At 50.8% G+C, this 20538-nt stretch overlaps 1 protein-coding gene across 1 annotated transcript in view; it reads left to right on the top strand.

Moving 5' to 3' along the window:
- The window catches only part of LOC141059951 (transcription initiation factor TFIID subunit 1-like), a 133900-nt gene that overhangs the window by 67854 nt on the left and 45508 nt on the right, over positions 1–20538 (top strand). The window contains exons 24-26 of the mRNA XM_073556188.1: positions 1007–1214; positions 1320–1485; positions 1633–1844. Of these exons, the coding sequence (XP_073412289.1) occupies positions 1007–1214; positions 1320–1485; positions 1633–1844 (586 nt within the window). The remainder of the gene's footprint in view (positions 1–1006; positions 1215–1319; positions 1486–1632; positions 1845–20538) is intronic.

Consider the following 20538-nt stretch of genomic DNA (forward strand, 5'->3'; position numbering starts at 1 on the left):
GTCACCACTCATCTTGAAAAGTTTTCCCCCTCCCATATACTAATGTACCACAAACAGGAAGTTGATATCACCAACCATTCCCATTATATACAGTATACAATATACAGGGTGAGTCATTTATATGGATACACCTAAATAATTAGGTGTATCCATATAAATGGCTCACCCTGTATATTCTCTTTAATAACGGGCACACGTGATCGCCCACCCGTTGCAGGAAGCCGACAGCTGCAGTTAACAGTGTGCCTGCTATTAAAGAAGATGAATATTCACTGTTCTCCACATCCATAGTCCCAGGCGTGGAGAGCAGTGAATATTCCGGCAGCTGACCTCAGCGTGTGAGGGCGCAGTGACATCATGCGCTTCTTACACGCTGTAGGCAGCTGCCGGCATCACAGCTGGACTCTGCTGTGAGGAAGCGGAGGGGAAGGTGAGTAGAATGATTTTTTTTTTTTAATGTGCGCAGCTTGATGGTGAATATGTATACCACGATGGGGGGGCCCGTGCACACCTGGCTGGTGGCAATGTATACCAGGATGGGGTCCATGTATATCAGGATGGAGATGGTGGCCATGTATCCCTAGATGGGGATTGGGAACCATGTATGCCTAGATGGGGGGGCATATATATGCCAGGATGGGGGATGTTGCCCCTATAGCAGTGTCAGCAGCAGCTCCCCCCACAAAATAGTATGTCATGACCACATTTTTTGCTTCAATTTTTTTTCTATTTTCCTCCTCTAAAACCTAGGTGCGTCTTATGGTCTGGTGCGTCTTATAATCCGAAAAAAAGTATATCTGTCCGTTCTGCGCACTACATCCATGTACTGGTTAATAGAGTAGGAATGAGTGCTATATTGTATTCTGTTGTCACTTTTACCACACCTAGCAGTCGTTTTGCAGGACTTTTGAGTCTTTCTGAATTTTTATTTATTTAGATAAGGCCCCAAACCACCACCCCCTACTCCGACCCCGATGTGGTCAGTAACTTATTCTCTTGGCCACAGGGGCAGGTACTCCAGGAGGCTCTCACAAGGATGATGACACGGCTTCAGTGACCAGCTTAAATTCAGCCGCTAGTGGACGTCGACTGAAAATCTACCGCACATTTAGGGATGAGGATGGAAAAGAATATGTTCGATGTGAGACTGTGCGCAAACCAGCTGTTATTGATGCCTACAGTAGAATCCGTACCACTAAAGATGATGAGTTTATGTGAGTACTTCTGCCATTTTCAGGAGACTCCCATGGGTGTAATTACATTTTGGTGAAAAATTACATCTTTTTGTGTTATGTGACCCTGACTACTCTGTGTTAAAGACGGAAGTTTGCCCTCTTTGATGAACAACATCGTGAAGAGATGAGGAAAGAAAGGCGAAGAATCCAAGAGCAGCTGCGAAGACTGAAACGTAACCAAGAAAAGGAAAAACTAAGAGGTCCGCCTGAAAAGAAACCCAAAAAAATGAAGGAGCGTCCAGATCTGAAGGTTGGTCAGTGGAGAAAATATTGTAAATTGCTCAGATATTGAACATGAACTAGACAGATAATTCCTACTAGCTAAAGAATTGCTTATTTAATGCACATAATGTCAGCTGTTTAAGCTATATCCTTAATCATCTGTTTTTTTATTCAGCTAAAATGTGGAGCTTGTGGAGCAATTGGACATATGAGAACCAACAAGTTTTGCCCATTGTACAACCAAACAAACGCGCCTCCATCAAATCCAGTTGCAATGACCGAAGAACAAGAAGAGGAGTTGGAAAAAACCGTGATACACAATGATAACGAGGAGCTGATCAAAGTGGAAGGAACCAAAATAGTTTTGGGCAAACAGCTCATTGAAAGGTATGGCAATGGCTAAAAACCACACAAGGCTTTGCGCTGAGTTGAAGAATATTCCTCTATTTTGCACATTGTGTTTTCTAGGAAAGCATCACAGTGTGACTTTAACTAATTATTAATACATATATTTTCTCTGAAGCTTCATTGTGGGACACAGGAAACCATGGGTGCATGCTGCTTCCATTTAGAAATACACTTAAAGAAAAAAGGTGGCTTCTCAGCAGGCTACACCATCCTACCTACCTAACCCATTTTGCTTAGTGTTACGAAGGAGGCAGAGACAGCTTTGGGTCTTAGACTTGTGTCTACCTATGTTATTTTCTAAAATGTCCTAATCTTATTCTTTAGGTAGGGAAACGTAAGACAGAGAGGACAGTCTGCAAAGTATCACTGACTTACCTTGGCCTGCACCCCCTGCTACCATCATGCTCCAATATCTCTTCATTCCTGGTCCCCTTCTATTTGCGACTTTCATATTTCTCGATCGCTTCATTGGGGGACACAGGAACCATGGGTGTATGTTGCTGCCACTAGGAGGCTGACACTATGCACATAAAAAAGTTAGCCCCTCCTCTGCAGTATGCACCCCACCGACTGGCACTAGTTCATAGTTACTAGTTAATTAGTTTCAGCTTAGTGTCAGTAGGAGGTGGACATGGGTCTCTCTGGAGACCCATATCTACCTAATGTGCGTCGTACCTTTTCTCCTTCGCCTCATTGGGGGACACAGGACTGTGGGTGTATGCTACTGCCGCCAGGAGGCTGACACTAAGTGAATTAAAAAAAGGTTAGCTCCTCCTCCACAGTATACACCCTCGCTCTGATTGCCGGCGAGACCAGTTTATGCTTGGTGTCCATAGGAAGCACACGTCTGGTCTTTTTCCCCAGACTTTTTTTCTTTTTTACTTTCCATGAAGATGACACAGGGGCGACGGACCCTATTGAAAGGGTCCAATCTCCCCAAACCATCAACGGGCGAGCACGGGCAAGTGTCGCCTCCACGTATCCTCTCCCGCAATGTGGGACATGATGCCGGACTCAGCCCTGACCACCCTGAGGTATTGAAACACTAGGCTGTACAGAGGCACAGGTACAGTCCGTGCGGCCCCTACTGCACCACCAATGCAATGACTGCGGTGGTGGAAGGAGGTGGACGGTCCCTCTCCTCTTTCCTGGTAAGGAACTATGGAGCCATGGTGTCTGCACCGTCCTGTACATAGCCCCCCTCCCCTCACACACACCTGACAGGCTGGCAGCTGAAGCGCTCCATGCGATCAGGACAGGGGGCACGGAACGAGGGTGGGCTGGGAGGGCTCCTGTGGAGGTCCTGCCATCCTCCCTGTGCTTCCGCTGCAAGCTTAGCACCAGCTGCTGTTCCCCGGCGCGTGCAGCATGGCGCTGCCTCTTCATCGCCAGCCGACGCCGGAACTTTTTTCCCCGGATGCTAGTTTGCCTAGGCCGCGGGTGGGACGCCCACTGACGCCCATTTTCCGGCGGCCCGCCCCCCGTGTCCTTGGGTCGGCGCTGTAAATTTAGGCCCACGGCTTCGGCCTGTGCTAGGCCACGGCCGGACATCACGCCCCCGGGCACGCCTACTTCGGGGGGGACCATCCACTAGCGAGGCGCAAATTTTGAAGTTTGGAGCAGCCCAGACCACTCCTGCTGCACTTTAGGACGCTCAGGGGCACAGGACTGTGGGTAATTGCTACTACCCCCCCCTCCAGCCGGGCAGTTATACTAATGACGTCACTCCCTCAGGCCATGCCAGCCAGCAGGGAAATCTGGGCGCGCAGGTCCAGAGGACCAAGCCTCATACGGTGCTAATTGCCGCATGCACCTCCAGTTAGCCCGCTTTTCCGCAGGCACAGAGTTATGCGAAGCCTGCGATTCCTAACGCGCCCAGGAGCCCTCCCCTGCGACCAGGCCCCCGGAATGGGCTCTGTCTTTGTCACAGTCTATGGCATCACTAACGAGGGCAATTGAGTCCCTTCAGACCCCAGATAAGGGCAGGGACAGCGGCTCGCCTGTCTTGGAGAAATCCTCCACCTTACAGGAGCCTCCGGCCTGCAGGGGCCGCTCTCACTCTAGACAGACGCTGGGGAAGCAAACCCGCACAGTGTCACCCAGCCCAACTGGGGCCTCAGCATCTAGGAGCTCTGCTTCTCGCTCCCCTTCTCTAGGGCGTGACAGCGAGCAAAACTCTGATTCCGAGGGGCCCCTCAATTTCGATGCACCTGGTTACCAGGAATCAGTTGACAGTCTCATTGAGGCCATCAACCAAACCCTGGGTATTGACGATGAATCCACCTTGAGCTCAGGTCATATGGTGTCATTCAAATGGGTCAAACGGCCTCATAGACTCACCCAGCGTTTGAGGACATAGTGCAATGAGACAGGGAGCGGCTTTGCAGGAAAGAAGGCACTGGTTGCAAGATATCCCTTTGCCTCCGAACTCCGTGAAAAGTGGGCAGAGCCCCCATCGGTAGATCCACCCGTATCACGGTTGGTATCAAGAACCCGATTATTCCTACCTAACAGTTCTTCTAATAAGGATCCCACTGATCGTCTCAATAGAGAGCTGGGCTTGCTTGGTGTTTGAGGCCTCAGTATCAGGTTTCAGGCCTCTTGCACGGCAACTTGGGTAGTCAAGGCCATGATTTCCTGGTCAGAGTCGTTAAATGCAGCTTTGCAGAGCCTGGATCTACCGTCGGAGGTAGCTTAGATCGCGAATCAGATAGTCCTGGCAGGAGTCTATTTGATTAACGCATCCTTGAATGCAGCTTACCGCGCAGCACTGGCTGCCGCAAATGCGATTTGCATCAGGGGAGCCCTATGGTCGAGAACATGGAGAGCCTACCCAACTTCCAAGAAATCCCTAACTTCTTTGCCCTATCAGAGCAGCAGAGTGTTCAGTGAGAAGCTAGATCATCTTATATCCGACACCACAGGGGGAAAAGCAACTTTCTCCCACAACAGAGGGCTAAGCAGCCATTCCGACACCAGCTTCAAACATGGTTTCGACCGCCAGTTCAGGTCGGCCCAATCAGGGCAGAGATCGTCAGATCTCATATAGAACCAACCCATTGGGGAGGATGCGTTCCAACCAGCCAAAATCAGGGGGATCAAGGTCCCACAGGTTCACGGCCGAATGACTGGAGGAACTTCCGGTCTACACCTGCAGAGTAGGCGGGCGCCTGCTCTGGTTTCATCACGTCTGGCTCACCGTCGTACACGACGCGTGGGTAGGAGAGCTGGTGTCTTCAGTGTACAAGATAGTATTTATCAGCCACCCCCAAATGATTTTTCCTGTCTCGTTGTCCCAAATCTGAAACCCCGACATGCGCCTTATTCGAAGCCGTCGAATCTCTCAGGCGCAGTGGAGTGATCATCCCTGTACCAGAGATACGGAACCGTAAGGCTCATTCTGGACCTGAAGCTTCGGAACAGGTTTTGTCAAGATCAGGCATTTCCGGATGCAGTCTCTCCGTCTCCGCTTGGTCATATCTGCCATGGAAAAAAGGAGAATATTTGGCTTCTATCGACATCCAAGGCGCCCCGGCACATCCCCATTTTTCTCCTCGCATCAAAGTTTCTTACAGTTGCCATCAGCAACCTGCATCACAGCCTTACCCTTCGGGCTAGCCATCGCCCCCAGGGTATTCACAAGGGTCTTGGCGGCCATCATGTCCATCCTGCATGCCCGGTGCATAATCATCTGGACTACCTCCTGGTCAAGGGCCCATCTTTTCAGTCTTGCGAAGAGAGCGTCAACATCACGCTGGATACACTTCTTCGCCTAGGGTGGCTGGTGAATTTGAAGTTCTGAAGTTTTTTCCGTATTCCAACTCACAAAATTTCCTTTCTAGGGATGATCTTTGACACTTCCCGAGGGTTGGAAAATTTCCCTCGTGACAAGGCCCTAGCACTCTGGCAGGGAGCCTGGGTACTTGGCCAGCCGGTCTCCCGTACCATCCGGTTTGGCATGAGGGTCTTAGGGAAAATGGTGGCAGCAATAGAGGCTTTTCCATTTGCCCAGCTCCATTTTCGTCCCTTGCAGCATGCCCTCTTGGCAGCTTGGGACAAGAAGCCCGTTCTCCCTCGACCACCAGTGCCGGTTGTCCACACCGGTCAGACAGGCTCCCAGATGGTGGACGATGAGTCCCTCCCTTCTGCAGGGGAAGCCTTTTCCTCCGTACCATTGGTTGAGGGTCACGACCAACGCCAGTCTCCTCGGATGGGGATCAGTATTTCGCCACTACACAGCCCAAGGATGTTGGTCACCTCGGGAATCACGCCTCCCGATCAACCTTTTAGAAATTCGGGCGATTCGGCTGGCTTTGCAGCACTTCTCCTGGCAGGACGCCATGTCCAAATTCAATCAGACAATGCCACGGTAGTGGCTTACATAAATCACCAGGGGGGGCAGCCGCAGCATGACGGCCATGCTCGAGGCAAAGCATATCCTTTGCTGGGCGGAGAGAAATCACTCTGTGATCTCGGCAGTTCACATTCCGGGCGTGGAGAACTGGGCGGCGATCTTTTTCAGTCGGCAGAGTCCCGCGTTCGGGGTATGGCCACTGCATCCCGAGTTTTTTCCAGGCTAAATGCTAAGGTGCAACAACTTAGAAAAATTGGAGCAAAAAATCCATACAGAGAAACAACATATGCTCTTAATCTTGCTTTTATTAGTACAAAAGGCAGTATGTTAAAAAGACATTATTACAATATATTACAAACTCAGACAGAAATGTAAGACATAGATCCGAATGCACCCAACTGGAAAAAGTGCGCTACCAAACACAGATGTTCAGCACAGGAATTAGGCAAAAGTCCTCCACAGAGGCCCCATATGTGACTCCATACATCATTAAAGGTAACCCCATTATATAATAATCTAGGTGGAGTTGTGAGCAATCCATAGGGGCCAAAAACCCCCATCTCCAAAAAATAGTCCCAAATGTACCGATCCAGACAGTCATCAAAAATATACTGTTATGCTACAGCCAAAAAAAAGAGATCAGTGACACAAGTAAATGGGTATGGAGAGAGGGGAGGGGGTATTTTTAGCCATTACCCGTGCTGGTGTCCATTGGTAGACGCGTACCCCTACACGCATTTCGCAAACGGCTTCCTCGGGGGGTCCCTATCTCTTTATTTTGGCTGTAGCTTTACAGTATATTTTTGATGACTGTCTGGATCGGTACATTTGGGGACTATTTTTTGGAGATGGGGGTTTTTGGCCCCTATGGATTGCTCACAACTCCACCTAGATTATTATATAATGGGGTTACCTTTAATGATGTATGGAGTCACATATGGGGCCTCTGTGGAGGACTTCTGCCTAATTCCTGTGCTGAACATCTGTGTTTGGTAGCGCACTTTTTCCAATTGGGTGCATTCTGATCTATGTCTTACATTTCTGTCTGAGTTTGTAATATATTGTAATAATGTCTTTTTAACATATATATCCTTTTGTACTAATAAAAGCAAGATTAAGAGCATATGTTGTTTCTCTGTATGGATTTTTTGCTCCAATTTTTCTAAGTTGTTTCAGTTATTCGGGAGCTCCATTGGGAACTATTCCCTTCCTGGAACTATACCAGGGGTTGTTGTGCCACAAAAATATGTATTCTGAACTTAGGATCAAGTTATTGCTAAGGTGCCCAGGTTTGTCGCTTGGTCCCGGGACCCACAGGCAATCGCCGTGGACGCGTTGGTCCTTACATGGAACCAGTTTTCACCTCTCGTACCTGTTTCCTCCGCTTCCAATGCTTCCGAAGGTCTCAGGAAGTTCAAGGCATAGGGGGTTCCAGTAATACTTATTGCCCCAGATTGGCCTCGTCAGACAGGGTACGCAGATTTTGTGCAGCTACTCGTTGACATCCCATGGCGGCTACCAGAGCGCCCAGACCTATTTTCCCAGGGCCCGATCTACCACCAAAACCCAGAGGCCCTGTGCTTGGCGGCTTAGCCGTTAAATCTTGGATCCTGGATTCCGGGTTCGGCCGGAAGGTGGTGGCTGCAATGGTTAGTGCCCGGGAGCCCGCCTAAGCATGTGTTTACCACCACGCCTGGGAAGTTTTCTTCTCACGGTGTAGGAACTGCGGTTATCCTCCACTGAGATTCTCTATTCCTAACATTTTTAACTCTTCTCCAGTCTGGCCTAGACTTTAGGTTTAGCTCTAAGATCCCTCAGGAGACAGATTTCGGCCTTATCCGCCCTGTTCCAGTGTAGGATTGCTACCAATCTGCAGGTAAAGACCCTCAGCCAGGGGGTCTTCCCCTTGATATTCCCCTATAGGGTCCTTCTGAACGCCTGGGGCCTTAACCTGGTCCTATGCGGTCTGTAGGAAGCTCCGTTTGGACCACTACAGGGTGTCTCTTTGGCATACCTTTCCTGGATGGTGGTGTTCCTCGTGGTTATAACGTCAATTAGACGGGTCTCGGAGCTGGCGGCTCTATCCTGTCGAGCCCTGTATCTGATTTTCCACATGGATAAGGTGGTTCTCAGGCCGACTCCTCCTTTTTTCTGCCAAGGGTCGTTTCCTCATCTCACTTTATTGAGGATGTTGCCTTGCCCTTTTTTCTGCCCAGCACCGGTACACCGGGTGGAAAAGGCGCTGCATATGTGGGATCTGGTGAGAGCTCTCAGGAGGTACGTGTCACGGACGGCATCCTTTCATTAGACAGACACGCTGTTCATGCTTCCCGAGGGTCGCAGGAAGGGACTCGCTTCCTCAGGGTCGGCCATAACCAGGTGGATTTGTTTGGCTATGCAGGAGTCTTACAGCAACAGAGGCGCACCTGTGCCAGCGGGGATCAGTGCACACTCCGCTCGGGCGGTGGTCACCTCTTGGGCTCTTCAGCACCAGGCTTTGGCGAAGCAGGTCTGCAAAGCAGCAACCTGCTCCAGTCTGCACACATTCTGGAAGCACTACAGTATCCATACTCAGGCTTCAGCATACTCGAGCCTGGGTAGAAGGATACTCCAAGCAGTGGTGGTGCACCTTTAGACAGGAGGTGCATATAGCTTGGACCGGTGAGTCAACTTCTCACCCAGGGACTGCTTTAGGACGTCCCACAATCTTGTGTCCCCCAATGAGGGGAAGGAGAAACAGGGATTTTTGTGATAACTCACCGTAAAATCCTTTTCTCTGAGACGCTCATTGAGGGACACAGCACCCAATTTGTTAGCCAATTGGCTCCTTTTTTGTTTAATATGTATTTATGATATAAGGTGGGTCTTTCCAGACATGTTGTTACCTGCATTAAGGTTTATTTTGTCTGTGTTTTTCATCTCCTACTGCTTTTGCACCGAACTGGTCTCGCCGGCAATCAGGGCGAGGGTGTATACTGCGGAGAAGGAGCTAACCTTTTTTTCATTCACTTAGTGTCAGCCTCCTGGCGGCAGTAGCATAGGTCCACTGTCCTGTGTCCCCCAATGAGCGTCTCGGAGAAAAGGATTTTACGGTGAGTTATCACGAAAATCCCTGTTTCAGGTTTTCAGAGGGATACAATGTGAATAGTCACTACTGTACTCCTACGTAGAGACTGAGTACAACGTGTACTGCCACCCCGTATCCTCATATGTCTGTTCGGCAGGACCCCAACCCCTAACACAGAAGCGTGTTCAGGTGACCCGGTCCTGCCTACGTCCCCCTACCCACTCGCCCACCAGAGCCTGTCGGTTTGAGGAGACGTGGACGTCCCGCAAAACGGATCCAGGACATCTGATCTTCAGAGATTGGGAGGTACCTTCTTTCGCTTTCAGTATCTCCCTCCCCCCCCCCCCCTTCAGGCCGAAGGACCCTCAAGGCGGCTTGAGTCGCCGCCAAGAGAAGATCAGGAAGAGAAGAAAAAAATAAATAAAATAAGATTTTCTGAGGGTATGCCCTCTCTATTTCCCACACCGGACATACCTCTTTTTGGGGACAGCGCCACTCCAGGGGGCACAAGCTCCATGGTCCCTTGGTGAGATCTGTGCTTTAATGGACACCGGGGCTTCTTTACTTGGGGTTTTTCTGCAGCCTGTTCCTAGCGATTCGTTGGCGCCGCTGCAAGAACCTCTGCGCTGCTGTGGGGACTTTCTGCGCCGCTATAGAGACCTCTGCTCCCCCTGCTCCGGCGGTCACCGCCTGTAATTTAGGTCCCGGCTTCTCTCGGGCCTAGTTATAGTGCTGGCTCCGCCTCCTTCCTCTCTGCCTTTTTGCCGGATCTTCTCCTGCCCGTCTCTCCCTCTCCTTTTCCTGTGTGTGGTGTGAGACTCCGCCCACTACTCTCAGCGTCTACAGTCGGCTGGAGCCGCCACCATCTTGCTCCCCCCCCCGGACCATACGCTTAGCTCCGCCCCTTTTCCCGCTGCTGAGAGCTGGATTCTTCTCAGCAGCGCACATTTTCACAAGCTGGGTCCCCTGCTAGACACCATCTTCCGGCTAGTGCACCCGGATGGCTCTTTCACTCAGGAGATCTGCATGCCTGCCTGGTCCTGCGCTCAGCTCATCACCTCCTAAGAGCAGACGACATGATACCGTGAGTAGCTCTGTCCTGCAGACTGACAATCTCCTCTGCATCTTTTCTGTCCCCTAACCTTCTGGCATCAGTTAGTGGGTCTGCTCACCATGTCTAAGCACAAAGGAGAGCCTGCTCGTCCTCTAGCTTCCTTTTCTTCCTCTACTCTGGTCAGACACTTTGCGTGCTCTTCTTGCAATAGCAGACTCCCTTCAGGTCAGTCTTCTCCCCTCTGCTAGACCTGCAGCAACCCCACGGTACCCACTACCCAGGAGTCCCTTTCTGCCCCAGGTGAGACCGAGACCCCTATCCTGGGGTGGGCTCTCTGTCGCAGTTTGTGGTGGACCTCACCAGGGTGTCTCAGACCCTGGTGTCCGTGCTAGACAGATTGCCCCTTCCTGCTCCCGCAGTCGCCAGTGGGACACAGGATCCTCTGTCCGGCTCTTCCAACGCAGGCCACAAGAGACCCAGACAGGAGCACCGTTCTAGGTCCTCTTCCCGCTCCATCTCACCAGCCGGTCCTTCACGGCGAGATCCCTCATCCGGATCCTTCTCTCCCGAATTAGGCGAGGCGTCACCGGACACGCTTTCAGAAGATGAGTCGGACCTAGATTCAGAACAGGTCTCCAGCAATGCAGATATGGTCCAGAGCCTTATTGTCGCAGTCAACCAGACCTTAGGCATCAAGGATACCTCTACAGAACCCGCAGATCAGGCGGTTTCGTTTAGACTGTCAAAACCACCTTCCAAGGTCTTTGCCTCACACAGTGAATTTGTGGAGATACTCAAGAGGGAAAGGGAGAATCCTACCAGACGCTTTCAAAGAGGGAAGCGCCTCGGCATCCTATATCCCTTCTCCCCTGAGCTCATCGCTAACTGGACAGCTTCCCCTGCTGTGGACCCACCAGTCTCCAGACTGTCCACTGACATGGTCCTCCCGCTTTCTAATGCAGCGTCCCTCAAGGATTCCAACAATAGAATCCTTGGCAAAATCGGCCTTTGAAGCGGCGGCTTCTACATTATTACCGGCCTTTGCCTCTACCTGAGTCTCAAAGGCCATAGCCAGATGGGCCAAACACCTTTATAAGGGCATCGTTGCGGGAGCTCCGCCGAGGGAGCTAGCCGACCTTGCAGACCAGATTTCCTTATGCAGGGAAATATTTGGTATCTGCCTCCCTGGATGCCGCGTCCTGCGCTGCTCAGGCGTCCAGCAATATGGTGGCCATCCGGAGGAACATTTGGCTGAAAGCTTCGCAGGCAGACCTTTCATCAAAGAAGTCGCTTACCTGCCTCCCCTTCCAGGGAGACCGCCTGTTTGGCTCCATGTTGGACCAGATTATTTAGTAGGCAACCGGGGGCACGAGTTCCCGCCTTCCACAGTCCAAACCTCGCAGCCCATCCCTAAAGCGGCTCCTTTCGGCCCTTTCGCCATTTTGTGGCGACAGAGGATTCCTCCAGTCAGCGCAGACCCACCAGGTCAGGAAAAAGGCTTCCTTCAAGCCCACCCCTTCCTGGCATCCTCATAGCTCCCACGGTAGGTTCAGCAGGCCCAGACCTGGCAGATCTTCCTCGACATGACTCGGGTCCAGAGCCCAGCGTTTCTCCCACGCTAGGCGGTCATCTCCTGTTTTTCAGGGACGTTTGGCTCGCCTCGGTGGAGGACGCATGGGTCAGGGAGGTAGTATTCTCAGGATACAAAATAGAGTTTGCTTCGCGTCCCCGAGATCGGTTCTTCGAATCCCTTCCTCCAAAGGATCCTGCTCTGGTTCCCGGTATCTTTGCGTCCATCGCCTCCCTTCTCAGTTCGGGGGTTATCGTCCCCGTTCCAGAACGAGAACGCTTCACAGGTTTCTATTCAATCTTGTTTGTTGTGCCAAATAAGGGCGGTACGGTTCGGCCCAATCTGGATCTGAAGTTACTGAACAGAAGGGTCCGCGTGCGACATTTCAGGATGGAGTCCCTCCGCTCAGTAATTGCTTCCATGGAGACGTAGAAATTTCTGTGCTCCATAGATATCCAAGACGCCTACCTCCATGTTCCAATTTGCCCAGCTCATCAGAGGTGCCTGTGTTTCGCAGTACAGCGGAACCACTTCCAGCTTATCACCCTGCCGTTCGGACTCGCAACCGCTCCCAGGGTTTTCACAAAGATCATGGGTGCATTGATGGTCATTTTGAGGATCTGGGGCTTAGTGCTTCTCCCGTACCTTGATGACATCCTCATCAAGGCTGCATCTCTCTCTCAGGCCCAGGAAAAGTCTGTCCATTGTCCTCGACTCCCTGGCCTAGTTCGGGTAGCTAAATTTCAAAAACTGACCGTCACATCCAAGCATAATGTGAACAGGTGCTTAACCTAGAGTCACCAACTCATATACATTCAAGCAAAAAAAGGAAGCACACTGTAGCGCCAAACCATGCAAACATGAAAAATGAATAATGAATTGCATTACTGCATTAGAAGTATGAAAAATTGAGAAAGTTTAGCGCATAAAATGGCCAAGTTATGTGTACCTGGAAGCCACGTTAAGGCATTTCTCGTTTTCCAGGTCCCTATTCTATGCCAATCCTCACTAAGACTGTAGTCTCCATCTGAATGGGAACCTATGAAAAATCCTCTGTTAGGACTGAAGTCTATATCTCTGTGGAGGGGAAATGGCCCTGGTTTGATTAAAAACGCCTGCAGCTAACAGGTGGAGTGCTCAGTCAGAAGGTAAATGAATCAAAATTTCAAAAACTGACCATCACATCCAAGCATAATGTGAACAGGTGCTTAACCTAGAGTCACCAACTCATATACAGTCAAGCAAAAAAAGGAAGCACACTGTAGCGCCAAACCATGCAAACATGAAAAATGAATAATGAATTGCATTACTGCATTAGAAGTATGAAAAATTGAGAAAGTTTAGCGCATAAAATGGCCAAGTTATGTGTACCTGGAAGCCACGTTAAGGCATTTCTCGTTTTCCAGGTCCCTATTCTATGCCAATCCTCACTATGACTGTAGTCTCCATCTGAATGGGAACCTATGAAAAATCCGCTAAACTTTCTCAATTTTTCATACTTCTAATGCAGTAATGCAATTCATTATTCATTTTTCATGTTTGCATGGTTTGGCGCTACAGTGTGCTTCCTTTTAGTTCGGGTAGCTAGTCAACAGGAAAAAGTCCTGCCTTGTTCCGACTCAGCGCCTTGTCTTCCTAGGCATGCTGTTTGACACCTGACATTCGAGCGTTTTTCTCCCCAAAGAGAAGAGAGCAATGCTCCAGCAGGAAGTTCTTTCTCTGCAAGGCCCTCAGCTTCCTTCCGTTAAGCAATGAATGTTCTGGGTAGAATGGTGACAGCCTCGGAAGCAATCCCCTTTGCGCAATTTCACTCGAGACCTCTTCAGAGGGCCATCCTTTCGCAGTGGGACAAATCTGTCCTGTCTCTGGACTGTCTGCTTCTTCGTCTCCCTTCCCCAGTCAAGCAGTCTCCTAACTGGTGGCTGTCATCTCCCCTCATCCTCCAGGGCCGGTCCTTCCTTTCCCATCCATTGGCAGGTTGTGACGATGGACGCCAGCCTTCTTGGCTGGGGGGCGGTTTTTCGCTATCTGACGGTTCAGGGGCGTTGGTTGGCTCAAAAGTCCTCCTACAGTTCAACATCCTCGAAATCAGGGCCATCCTTCTGTCCCTCCGTCACTGGGAAAAGCTTCTCGGGTCTCCTAGTCAGAATTCAGACAGACAATGCCACAGCAGTGGCATACGTCAATCACCATGGAGGGACCAGGAGTCCCCTGGCTATGGCAGAGGAGGTATCCAGGATCCTCCTCTGGGCAGATGCGATGGTTCCGGCAATATCCGCAGTGCATATTTCCTGCGTGGACAACTGGGCTGCCAATTTTCTCGAGTGTCTCGTGGCAGGAGAGTGGTCTCTACATAAGGAAGTCTTTCGTCAGATTTACCTTCGATGGGGAACTCCGGATGTGGACCTCATGGTGTCCTGGCTGAACAGGAAGGTTCCACGGTTCGTCTCCAGGTCCCGCGACCCTCTCATGGTGGGCGCCGATGCTCTAGCCATTCCCTGGTTGCAATTCGTGCTTCCCTTTCCCCTTCTTCCCAGGCTGTTGAACATCAAAGCGGAAGGGGTGCCGGTCATTCTGATCGCATCGGATTGGCCCAGAAGGTCTTGGTTTGCGGAGACTGTCAATCTTCTGGCGGACGCCCCTTGGAGGCTCCCAGACATGCCAGATCTTCTGTCACAAGGACCGATCTGCCACCAGAGTTCTCGGTCGCTCAATTTGACGGCGTGACTGTTGAAACCGTGATTCTGAGAGCGTCCGGTTTTTCAGATCGGGTGATAGGTACCATGAACCAGGCTAGAAAGCCTTCGTCGTCCAGGGTCTATTATCAGACCTGGAAAGCCTATTTCCGCTGGTGGAACTCCAATGACATTCCGCCGATGACTTTGTTGCTCCCTTCCATTTTGGCCTTTCTACAGGCTGGACTTGATGCTGGCCTTGCCCTTAGTTCTCTAAAGGGTCAGGTGTCAGCCCTCTCCATCCTCTTTCCGAAGTCATTAGCCTCCCGTTCTCAAGTCAGAACTTTCCTTCAAGGAGTGGCGCATGCGGTTCCCCCGTACCGGAATCCTGTGGACCCCTGGGACCTCAATCTTGCTCTGGAGGTCATGAGGGGTTCTCCCTTTGAATCTCTCGGAGAGCTCTCCTTGTCCGTTCTCTCCTGGATGGTGGCGTTTCTTGTGGCTATCACCTCCATCAGACGCGTCTCAGTGTTGGCAGCTCTTTCCTGTCGCCTTCCCCCCCTTCTTGGTTCTTCACCAGGATAAGGTGGTGTTCCAGCCCCCGCCTTCTTTCCTTCCCAAAGTGGTATCCACCTTTCACTTGAATGAGGATATTGTTCTCCCTTCCTTCTGTCCTGCTCCGACTCATTCTCTGGCGCGCTCATTGAACAGGCTAGACCTGGTCAGGGCGGTGAGGATTTTTATGGCTAGGGCCGCTTCCTTTAGAAAGACGGATCTCCTATTTGTCATTCCTGATGGTGCGCGAAGAGGCCTGCCGGCCTCCAAGGCTACGATTGGTCGCTGGATTAGAACTGCCATTTTGGAGGCTTACCGGGTTAAGAACAGAGTGCCTCCCCCCTGGGATAAAGGCTCACTCTACTCAGGCAGTGGGCGCCTCCTGGGCAGTACACCATGGGGAATCCACCATACCGTCCATACCTATGCTTCGGTGGAGTGGAGTTTCTGCTGTTTCCCTCCCCAGGGACTGCTTTGGGACGTCCCATGGTTCCTTCGGAGCCTTCATTGGGGGGACACAGCACCCTCCCATGTTTTACAACTTCCGTTCTTTCTCCTGTGTTCTATTGTTACAGTTGAATTTGCCTGTTTGTTCTTTCTATCTTGTTGCTTCTCCTACTGCTTTCTCACTAACTGATTAACTTAGTGGCAGTCGGTGAGGTGTATACTGCAGAGGAGGGGCTAACTTTTTTTTTTTTATGTGCATAGTGGCAGGACAGATTGATTGATTCCCGACCGGCAGAAAGGATTTCAGGGTTAAATTTCCGGCTGACGGGGGCGTGGCCTGAGCGGCATGTGAGGAAGACGTGTGCCCGCTGAGCTCCCGCATATACCTGATTAATTCAGCCGTTCCGTCCCCACAGCACGGCTAGTATAACCCCTGGAGGCTGCATCGGAGTCGGTAGACACCGCGGGGCACCGGAGATCGCTGCTTCACCCCAGGATATGGGGAAAAGAGGTCAGAGAAGGGTGGCAGGAGAGGACGGAGCGGGGAGCCAAGATGGCGCCGCCGCCACAGCGCGCGCCTTAGAGGAGGCCGCAGAAGACAGCGCGGCTAGGAACAGGGCAGTGGCGGCCAGGCTGCAGCGCTTTGCCCGCACGGCCGAGGCAGAACAGGAGTCTCTCCAGGACTCTGATATGGACCAGGAGACTGTGGCAGAGGACATGAGCCCGGGAATGGGGGAGGAGGAGGAGGCTGCCCATGCCAGAGTGCAGGGGGGGAAGGGAGCTGAGCCTAGCTGGAGTGATCTGGTGGAAAGAAATAAACAGCACCTCACAGCCTTGCAATTACAAGTTCCAGACGAGCCCACCAACAAAGATGTAATGCTGGCAGTGGTACACTGTGGGACTGCAATCTCACATGTCCTGACACAACTGGGCTTTCTGCAGGAGTCCATGCAGACTGTGCGACATGAACTGCACAGTGTTAGAGACAGAACAAGCCAGCTGGAAAAACGTATGGGTGCTGTGGAAAATTCGGCCTCTGACTCAGGTCAGTATTGTACAGAGCTCAAGAAGGATATGGCGGCTGTCTGGGCTAAAACTGACGACCTTGAAAATAGATCCAGACGGAATAATGTTCGTATTGTGGGAATGCCAGAGCGCTGTGAGGGAAAGAATCCTACTGCCTTTATTGAAACATGGCTTAAAGAAACAGTAGGTGAGGACAATCTAACACACCTATATGCAGTGGAAAGAGCACACAGAGTCCCGACTCGGCCCCCCCTCCCTGGTCATCCACCAAGACCTGTGCTGGCTAAAATCCTCCATTACAGGGATAGAGACGTTATCCTTAGATACTCAAGAGAACACCCTGACCTTACAATAGAAGGATCCAGAGTCTCCTTTTACCCGGACTTTTCGCCGGAGGTTCAGAAGATGAGAGCAAAGTTTACAGACATCAAGAAGCGTCTGAGAGCCTGTGGCGTCAAGTACTCCATGTTTTTCCCGGCTAAACTGCGTGTTGAGGCCTGGAATAAAATCCACTTTTTTCTGGACCCCAGGGAAGCCGTGGACTGGTTGGACCTTAACGAGCGACAGTTGAGGAAGGAGAGGAAGGAGCAGGAATGTGGCTGATGGTATCTTGGCCTGCTCAGTTATTTTGGAGCCTTGCGGTTGAAGTCTGCGGTCCTGAGGCAATGGACTGCCTAAGAAGTTATATTTTTATTCATTCTTGTATTACTCTGTTATATGCTGTTTTTTTTTAAGAATTTGTGGTCCTTATGGGGCCTTGGTCTGAATACGGATACGGGAAAATGCAAAGTGCTGTGGGGTTATATCCTGTCAAATGCGGGTAGTGAAAAGGAACTGAAGCGCCTGCTGAATGGGGTGGAAGGGTTTGACAGTACCCTTACTTGTTGCACCCTTGGTTCAGCCCAAGGAATTGTTGGAGGGTGTTCTTTGAGGGGAGGGGGGAGGGATTGGGTTCAAAATGTCCTTTGGCATACTTGTACATTTCAATATTGGCTATGGTACGGCCGGGGGGGAGATGGTAGGCAATATGCTATGGTACGATAATGGCTGATTTTAAGATACTTAGTTGGAATATCAGGGGGTTGAAGTCACCGGTAAAACGACAGGCCATATTCTCCTTCATAACGGACCAGAAGCCGGCGGTTGTTTGTTTGCAGGAGACGCATCTCACACAGGAGACGCTGGGAATCCTGGATAAGAGATGGGTACAGGCGGGCTTTCACTCTACTCATTCCCAATACTCTAGGGGGGTTAGTATATTGATTCACTCCAGGACTCAATTTAAGTGTCACCGGGTAGTGGTAGACACAGAGGGGCAATTTGTCCTTTTATCTTGTAAATTTTTTTCTACCCCACTGGTGTTGATATCTATATATATACCTCCGCCTTATAGCAGTAGAGTTATCTATAAAGTTCTTGCCATTCTGAGAGATTTTCCGGGGGTTCCGCATATGGTGGAATATTCTGGATTCACATTGGGACGGGTAGCCATGAGCCTCTGAGGCTGGGAGGTAATCTTACGCCATTTGGGGTGCTCGTGCGGGAGATAGCTTTGACCGACTTGTGGAGATGCCGTAACCCTGGTGTCCGTCAATTCTCGTGCTTCTCCTCTACTCACTCCTCCCTGTCTCGCATTGATCTGGCCCTGGGTGATGATCTTATGCTTGCAAAAAGTTTAGAGGTTAAATATCTGGCGCGAACGGTATCTGATCATTCGCCTGTTTCGGTCATGCTTGGGGGGGGCGGGAACAGGAGGAATGATAGACCTCTCTGGCGCCTCAACCCGTTTTGGCTGCAGCTAATCGATAAGAATGACGGCTTTATCCCTGAGTTGCAGGAATATCTTAGTTTTAATAGAGGCTCGGCTTCTAGTGGGATCGTTTGGGAGGCCTTAAAGGCGTACTTAAGGGGAATGTACATACGAGAGATTTCTAAAATAAAGACCGCCTCCAGGGCAAAATCACAACTTGTGTTCAGGGAACTGGAGGACGCGGAAAGGGCCCTTGCAGCACAGAGCACGCCTGACACTCGGAAGCGATTGGGGGAGGCGCAGTCAAAGGTGACCAAACAGACATTAGAGGCGGCGGCGCAAAAACGGCTGTTTCAATCTACTAAATATTTTGAGAGTGCGGAAAGTGTGGGGAATTTGCTTTCTGTCGTGACATCGGCACAGAGAGGGTCTGCGACTATAGCGGGTCTTCAGGATGTGAATGGGCGACTACTCACTGACGCACCGGGGATTTTAAAAATTCTGGAGACTTTTTATGCTGACTTATATTCCTCACATGCTAGGGCCCCGACAGAGGATGTTGTTGCCTTTTTTGGAGGCTGCCAATCTACCAGGGCTGACTCCTGAGGACAGACACTTTTTAGATAGACCTCTGAGTCTGGACGAGTTGGAGGAGGCTCTGGGAACCATGTCCAATGGTAAGGCACCTGGGGTAGATGGGTTGCCAGCTGAGGTGTACAAAAGGTATAGAACGGAGTTGCTCCCTGCTCTATTGACAGTGTTTAACGATAGTTTGGAACGGGGTGTTCTCCCACCGTCTATGCGAGAAGCTGTCATTGCCGTGTTGTTGAAAAAGGATAAGGACCCAACTCTGCCCGCGTCGTATAGGCCCATCTCCCTGTTGACGCTAGACATTAAACTTTTAGCGAAGGTCCTGGCCATTCGACTCTCAAAGGTAGTAGCTGTGTTAATACACCCCGATCAGACGGGGTTTATGCCCAACAAATCGACGGCTATGAATATTAGGAGATTATATCTGAATATGCAGGTGAGGGCTGATAATGCCGGGAAGAGGGTGGTTCTGTCCCTAGACGCCGCTAAGGCATTTGATAGTGTGGAGTGGGACTATTTATGGGCGACGCTTCACTGTATGGGCTTTGGCCCGGGCTTTATTGGCTGGGTCAAGCTCTTGTACTCGGAGCCGAGTGCTCGGCTGAGGGCTAATGGTCAGTTGTCTAATCCTTTCTTGCTTCATAGAGGAACAAGGCAGGGATGCCCTTTATCCCCGCTGCTGTTTGCTCTCGCGGTGGAGCCATTGGCCTCCAGGGTAAGATTGGATGCTGGCATAGAGGGATTCCGATATGGGGAGCATGAGGAGAAGGCAGCACTATATGCGGATGACCTGTTGTTATTTTTAGCGGACGCGGACAGATCATTGCAAAACACGATGACACTTCTTGGGGCATTTGGGGAGGTCTCGGGTCTGGTTATTAACTGGGAGAAGTCTGCGCTCCTCCCACTGGACTCAAGCTCCTGCAGTGTGGTAGGTGTGCCGGTTGCAACGTCCCTCCAATATTTGGGCATAAGGATATCCAATAAGCTGACAGACTATGAGAGCCTAAATCTTGTTCCGCTGTTGGACAGGATCAAACAGAAGGTTAAGGCCTGGGCAAAGTTACACCTCTCTGTTGTGGGAAGAGTGAATCTGTTGAAGATGGTAGTTATGCCGCAACTCTTATATGTCCTCCATAACTCCCCTGTCTGGCTTCCCGAGAACAGGTTTCATAAAATTAATATGATTTTTAGAGAGCTTATCTGGCTGAAACAAGGCGCGAGAATTAAACTTGAACACTTGCAAAAACCTAAAGATGAAGGGGGACTTGCGTTGCCCAACCCATGGCTTTATTTTCTGTCTTCCCAATGCCAGCCTGTAGCAGGAGGAATGGAGGGCGAGTTGGTGGATTTGGTGGGAGGTCAGAGGATCCTTCAATTCCTAGTGGGGCGGGGATCACTGGTGTCGAGTCTGGAGTCGGATAGATTTCGACCCCTTGCATTCAGGTTCCCTACGGTGCTTCTAATGGTTAGGGTATGGGATAAGCTGAGGCAGCTGAGAGGAATACGCGGTCTTACAAAGTACTCCCCCATATGGGACAATCAGCATTTGCCATGCATGAAAACGCTCAGAGGCTTTGCTCA

The sequence above is a fragment of the Dendrobates tinctorius genome, unplaced genomic scaffold (genome assembly GCF_039654945.1).
Source record: "Dendrobates tinctorius isolate UK_male_01 unplaced genomic scaffold, ASM3965494v1 ptg000231l, whole genome shotgun sequence".
In the NCBI taxonomy this organism is placed as follows: domain Eukaryota; kingdom Metazoa; phylum Chordata; class Amphibia; order Anura; family Dendrobatidae; genus Dendrobates; species Dendrobates tinctorius.